Below are 7,279 nucleotides of genomic sequence, written 5' to 3' on the forward strand. Positions count from 1 at the left end.
GATCGGTTATTTCAAAGCTTATTCCAAAAATGTAACTTTTCTAAGGACAAATGCTAGCCTTTCTCCATTCTGTGAGGCGCGTTTGCAACGTCACGTAATACGTAATTACGTTCAAAAGGTCACGGGCGACGTAGCCATAAGTACAGAGTCAGAGTGTTTACAAGTTGAACGCATAGGTTGAACGTGCAAACTAACTCAAATGCCGTTTACAAAAAAGGAATTAAAAGGTAAAACAACGATGTCGGACGATTTTGATTCTGTACTTCCGGCTACGTCGCCCGTGACCTTTTGAACGTAATTACGTATTACGTGACGTTACAAACGCGCCTCACAGAATAGAGCTAGGCTAGCATTTGTCCTTAGAAAAGTTACATTTTTGGAATAAGCTTTGAAATAACCGATCGTTTCGCATGATAAGACCCTTATTCATCATCTGGTGTCGTTTAAAGACATTTGAAGCTGCATCTGAAACCGTTATTAACCGTATTTTGGACCTTGAACCATCCGGTTCCCATTGAAGTCCATTATATAGAGAAAAATCCTGGAATGTTTTCATCAAAAACCTAAATTTCTTTTCGACTGAGGAAAGAAAGACATGGACATCTTGGATGACATGGGGGTGAGTAAATTATCAGCAAAAGTTTTTTCAAAAGTTAATCCTTTAACATTAACAATACAGAGCTGGAATATAGATCAATAAACCAGTTGCCATTGCTTGTCCTTGGTTAGTTGGTCAATGTGTATTTATTTTTTTCAGTCTGCATCACATTTACTGCATTTTTGGCATTCATGTTTGGCCCAACTGTAGTAGGTACATAGAGAACCTAAGCATACATATGGGGTATTATTCACTTTAGTGTGAAAATACAGAAATGAATGGCTTACTGTTTTTTCTCATATCAGAAAACAAAACACTGTGTGCTTAAGGCTATGGCAAGTTACTGTCATACTGTAAAAGGAAGAAACACTTCCTGATAATAAAACTTATCTGTGTAAAACTTTCTGAAGGCTGGTTTTGAAACTTGTACTGGTTTACAACTAAAGAAAAGTGAATATAAATGTCAAGAGAACGCATGACATCCTCCTGTTATATAGCAAAAATGAGTATCTGCAAACTACTTGAACTTAAGGTACTGTAACTGGCGTCTCTAAACATGGCTAGATGCTGTGATCTATCTCGACTGTCCAACATGTCCTCAAGACCGGCCCTGAAGGAAATGCACTGCTCTCATCCAACAACAAATCTAGTGATGATACATACAGCACTGCTGTCCTGAGCGTTGTAACAACTCAAAGAAAAAGGTAAAAAGACATGTACATAAAACACTGTGGGTGAAAAATTCTTGCTCACATAATAATAATAATTAAAAAAAAAACTGGAATGCTAGAAATGGCCTTTCTGTCCATATTCTTTCACTTCCTGTGTCTCAACAGCATGGACAGAATCACGCAAGTCTCTCTAAGTCCTCATTAGGAGATATCATCTCCACCGCTGGTCCACCATGTGTAGTGTCCTTGTCAAAGGGAGCATGGAATCCAGGATTCTCGGCATGGCTCTCTCCACTGAATGTAGTCTATGAGTAGGAGAAGGCTTGTGGGTAGTGTAAGGCAAGGGATTGAGGAACAGTCTGAAAATGGCTTTCCCATTCAAAACTTGGGCCAAATCCCAAGTCTCCTTAACCATGGCCTTTCTGTGCCCCCCTACCATTTAAATACTAATCGTCAAGAGTCTCAAATACTGACCTGTAAGACATTTGGGAGAGTGTGGACTGTAAACGTAGTGTATAACAGGGCTGAAAGTCACTTAACCCCACGCTCTTGAAGATTAGTACCCGTTGGGTAAGGAGGCATGAAAAGGAGTCGTAAGGAACTTTGGGACAGGATTGACTTAATGTTGGCCCGAATCAAACGTCTCGGCATGCTATGTCATATCCTCATCCTCTGAGCAGTAGTCCCGTCCCTGTGAAAGTAAAAGTACCGCTGAATAAATGGCAAATAAAGGCTAGATTTTGACTGGATTTAATAGGGGAAACTGCGAAAATGCGACTAAAACGAACAATTTTATCAATTTAAACTTAATGTTGGACTTTCCATCCCTTAGATCGGGATCCAAGTCCGCCCCCTGATCCCTAACCCCACCCCTAATCCTACCCATGTCCACCCCTTAGATCTGGATCCAACTCCGCCCCCTGATCCCTAATCCTACCCATGTCCACCCCTTAGATCTGGATCCAACTCCGCCCCCTGATCCCTAACCCCACCCCAAATCATACCCATCTCCACCCCTTAGATCTGGATCCAACTCCGCCCCCTGATCCATAACCTCACCCCTAATCCTACCCATGTCCACCCCTTAGATCTGGATCCAACTCCGCCCCCTGATCCCTAACCCCACCCCTAATCCTACCCATGTCCACCCCTTAGATCTGGATCCAACTCCGCCCCCGATCCCTAACCCCATCCCTAATCATACCCATCTCCACCCCTTAGATCTGGATCCAACTCCGCCCCCTGATCCGTAACCCCACCCCTAATCCTACCCATCTCCACCCCTTAGATCTGGATCCAACTCCGCCCCCTGATCCCTAATCATAGCCATCTCCACCCCTTAGATCTGGATCCAACTCCGCCCCCTGATCCCTAACCCCACCCCTAATCATAGCCATCTCCACCCCTTAGATCTGGATCCAACTCCGCCCCCTGATCCTAACCCCACCACTAATCCTACCCATCTCCACCTCTTAGAACTGGATCCAACTCCGCCCCCTGATCCCTAACCCCACCCATCTCCACCCCTTAGATCTGGATCCAACTCCGCCCCCTGATCCCTAACCCCACCCATCTCCACCCCTTAGATCTGGATCCAACTCCGCCCCCTGATCCCTAACCCCACCCCTAATCCTACCCATCTCCACCCCTTAGAACTGGATCCAACTCCGCCCCCTGATCCCTAACCCCACCCCTAATCCTACCCATCTCCACCCCTTAGAACTGGATCCAACTCCGCCCCCTGATCCCTAACCCCACCCATCTCCACCCCTTAGATCTGGATCCAACTCCGCCCCTTGATCCCTAACACCACCCCTAATCCTACCCATGTCCACCCCTTAGATCTTAATCCAACTCCGCCCCCTGGATCTCATGTACTGCAATGAGGTGCTACTGCTAAAAAGACCCTCACTCTAAGTATGGGTGATGCTATGTCACATACCTTTTCAATCTTCTCATCCAGCATCTTGAAGAACTCCTGCTGGCTCTCTGAAGAGTGGATACTGAGGAACAGTCAAGGCTTGGTGAACATCTCATTGGTCGTCTTCTCTCGATTACTGAATTCTTAATACTCAAGAGCTGAAACCAAACACAAACTCACCTTATCTTATTACCATTTCCGGTGGCATCTTTATGCCTGCCCTTGTGCAAAAGTGTGCTCTTTTCCTGAAACGCATACAAGAGGAAAAATAAATGTTATCCAGGAAGATAAAATAATTATGAGGAGATACGTAATGTATCATATATAGGATGTATCCATCTTTACCAAGTTTTCTTGGTTTCGTGAGTTCGCCCTCTCTTCTTCTCCATGCATGTACTTCACCTTCTCAACTCCTTTCAGTTTATACTCATCTACAATACAAAAAGAGTCAACTGTAAACAGGATTCTTAATCCATTTTACTTTAGTCATTAAATTACTTTTCTGATTCAAACCGGATAACCAAGATTCTGATTCACCAAGAGCTTCAAACACATACACATTTGGTTCATTTAGACCCACATCTGGGTTTTTTCCGACGAGTTTTTGCTCATCAATGTACTGCAGCCGTAGAAATGTTGTCAACATTTAGTTGCAATTACAATAATTATATTTTAGTTTTAGATAAAGTACAACATGTACATGTATAAACAACATAAAACATCTTTTCATGTTTTTGAAAGCTGTCTTTTAAGTTCCCCAATGGTGCATTTGCTTATTTTATATAGAAAAAATACAGTAAAAAAATGTGAAATATTATCACAATTAAATTCATGTCATTTACTCGCGTAATAGTGAAGCTGATTACCTCAGTCTTCAGTGTCACTACAGTTTGGTTTGCTACCTCAATTAATATACAGTTCATTCAGAGTCAGGGATTTTAAATTAAATTTAACTCTGCCTCTGGTTCCATAATTATTGTATAGATTATTATAACATGAAGATGGGACACTGACCGGAGAAGGCATCTCCGTTGCTGTAGGCCTTACCCCGGCCCTCTTCATCACTGGGTACAGATGACAACTGCTTGGCTGAGGTGCAGCCCATCGCCTCACTTCCTCTCCTCTCCTTCCTGCATGGCACTCTCTACTGCACCTAACACAGCAAATACAGGTATGAGTTCGCGTAGAACTGCAGCAAATAAGGCAATCTACATAAACCAAAACAGAATGCAGTGACACGTAGTCTAACATGGAGTTTAGTCTATCTGTACTGATATACACTGAACTTAACCTTCATATCTGGGTGTGTCACATTCATGTTTCCGTCATGCTGAGCAGCTGATATGAATTTGGGTCAATAGGATACTGGCCTCAGAAGAGTGGACGTTGGTGTGTTTGGACATCAGTGAGTAACGTATGTGTGGTTTATGTGCAAAGAGCGAGGCCTGATCTCAGGTCAGATTGCATGTCATCAGAAATTAAGAGAGTAGAAATAGTGGGATGAACTGATAAGAAAAAAAAGGTTTGTGAAGATTACGCACACAGAGCATAAACAAGTATGAGGTTTCATGTGCTCAAGGCCAATTTTTCTGCAAATTCTGTTGAATTCTTTTTCTATTTCCATTTTTTTTTTTCAGTTGTAATTTTTTCTGGATGCGGTTTTAATGGTTATATTAAATTTGATAAGCAATAAAAAAAAGTCTAATCAAAATAAAAAAAACAATAAAAAGCCCTTTTTTTTCAATTTTAATGGTTTAACTAAGTCTTAATAATCAAGAAGCATCTATAATCTTCATGGAGTAAATTCATGAAATGTAAACAACTTTATTAAATAAATTGGTGTTAAATATTAAGCATGATTTTAAAGCTCTGAAAAACAGGCGCACACATGAAGCCGCTGCTCATAAACCGTGTGAGACCTGAACCGAGTGATTTTTGTTGCCTTATTGGGCTTGAACGGTTAAATACACAAAGTGACTATGTATTTGCAAGTAAACAGAGTAATTTATGTCTTAAGTGAACGTTAACTTAACAGTTGAGAAAGTAATCGCACAAGTATAATGGATCCGTACAGTCGGCCTTAAAGTGACAGCATCCAAAAATAATGCATCTGCTGTTGTTATTAATGTTAATCAAACAACAAAAATGAGAGCATTTCTTACTGCGGAATTACTTCTGACATTTTAATAAGAATAAATGTTTATTTAACAGTAAAGACTATACAGTGTTTCATACATATGATGATTATACAATTTATGTAGTATTTCTAATTGTATGTCTTTGTTTTATTGTGGTTTGTTTTCCTATATGCCTGTAATTAGTTTCTTTGTTTTTCTTTATCACTGTTTACTTGTCTTTAGTAAGCTTGGAGTTTGTTTCTTTTAATACAGCTAGGATTAGTTATTTTGAGATATTGGAAATGTTAACAAGAATTATAAAATTACAAAAGCAAATATAACCACATCATAATATATATTTATATTGTGAAAGAATATTTTGTTCATATCGCACACCCCTAAATGCATTGCATGAATATCTTTAAAAGGGGTCATCGTGTGTATATATGTGGGGTCATATATATATATATATATATTAATGTGATTTGAAAAAAAATGGTCTTGTAAAGAGCAGACTTTTATATTTCGAAGACGTCATTTCTTGTGCATTATCCAATCAGAGCACGCATGCAGTAGGTCCAGCTGGAGCCTCTCTCGCGCATAAAGGGTCCTTGTGTGGCATCAAAAGAGCTGCAAGCAGTGGCAGCCAATCCAATGAGGCAGAACTAATCGCTCTCCGAGGTGAGAGCAGCAGAACCGTTAACTCACACCACGTACAAACCATACAGCCCAAGAACAAGTGATAACTGTTCCCATGCGCAGATCCTTAATCCTTAACAGCGCGACACGTTTGTGCACGAAACATCAACTATCAGCAGCATTATTAATAATATTGATCATACAGCTGAGCGCACCCGTGACGGTTTTTTCCCTTTCAAAACTAACATTGCATCTTATAGCAAACGAGCAATGTGGCCTAGTAGCGAATGTGCATAATAATAAACACTCCATAACGAAACCATAAACAAAAAGCACTTAATCTAGTGACGCTTCCACTGGAGATCGTCACAATCGCTCACAGCTACAAACTGTTATTGACGCACATTAATTCAAATCGGATGCGATTTGTTTTGTTGGTAACGTTAATGTTCATTAGAACAGGACAACAACAATGGTCGCGACGCAAAGGCACATTTGACTCGAATTGTGTAGATTATGAACACAGAATGGGGTAAGGGCATAGTTAAACACTTTAAGCAGCTAATCTTACCTTCAGTGCAGATGCAGAGTTTAATAGCTCTATTCGTGATCAGGAAAAAAGCGCCGCTCAACCGGGATCAGCTCAATTCAGATCAGCCCACAGCCGTGAATAATCGATACAGAAACTGAATCGTCGTGCGACACGATCAGTGTGTACAGACAGAAGCAGTCGAGCACGATTACTTTAACGGATGACTTGATATATAGAATACAAAAACATTTAAAAACGGGTTTGAAAGACATAAACATATATATGTGTGACATATATTGTAGGATTGTTCAATTATAAAATAGTTTTCAAAGACTTTTGTACATTTGTACTTTTGTACATTAAATAATTGGATTTTATTTCCATCATTTTTGGTCAAGATCGTATTGAAAATGCAAGAGTCCAGCACTCAGTAAAGTCTTCCTACGTGGTTGTTTACAAAATTATAAGCTACACACTCCATCAGTTAGGGCTAGATAAACGGTTGCCAAACATATAAAATGCTAGCAATATCATAATCACTGCAATAATGATCCAATCAGACTTTTAAGCATCTGACTATTTAAATCCAAACAGGGATTTCTTCCCCATTAAATTTCTCCACATATTATGGTTACATCTCTGTTGGTCACAAAAATCATATCAATTTAAACATATTATCAAACTATCTCCTTTTATTATTGTGTTTCTTTAGTACTTTAGTAGTTTCTTTAGTCTATATATTTTTTCTAGGATCCAATTTTCTTTCTGGCATTAGTAGCGGAACTTTTGGAATGCGAAATC

At 40.0% G+C, this 7,279-nt stretch overlaps 1 protein-coding gene across 1 annotated transcript; it reads right to left on the reverse strand.

Annotated features, from left to right (window-relative positions):
* Positions 1 to 715: 715 nt before the first annotated feature.
* On the reverse strand, positions 716 to 6,665 carry LOC120482179 (uncharacterized protein C1orf21 homolog). The gene is made up of 6 exons (XM_039676249.2): positions 6,518 to 6,665; positions 4,205 to 4,343; positions 3,536 to 3,621; positions 3,371 to 3,435; positions 3,212 to 3,272; positions 716 to 1,960 (listed from the first exon to the last, which is right to left on the reverse strand). Exons 2-6 carry the CDS (start codon positions 4,293 to 4,295, stop codon positions 1,922 to 1,924), a joined length of 342 nt encoding a protein of 113 aa, XP_039532183.1. The 5' UTR covers positions 4,296 to 4,343; positions 6,518 to 6,665; the 3' UTR covers positions 716 to 1,921.
* Positions 6,666 to 7,279: the final 614 nt, after the last annotated feature.

Source organism: Pimephales promelas, chromosome 5, assembly GCF_988280905.1.
Source record: "Pimephales promelas chromosome 5, fPimPro1.hap1.1, whole genome shotgun sequence".
NCBI lineage: Eukaryota > Metazoa > Chordata > Actinopteri > Cypriniformes > Leuciscidae > Pimephales > Pimephales promelas.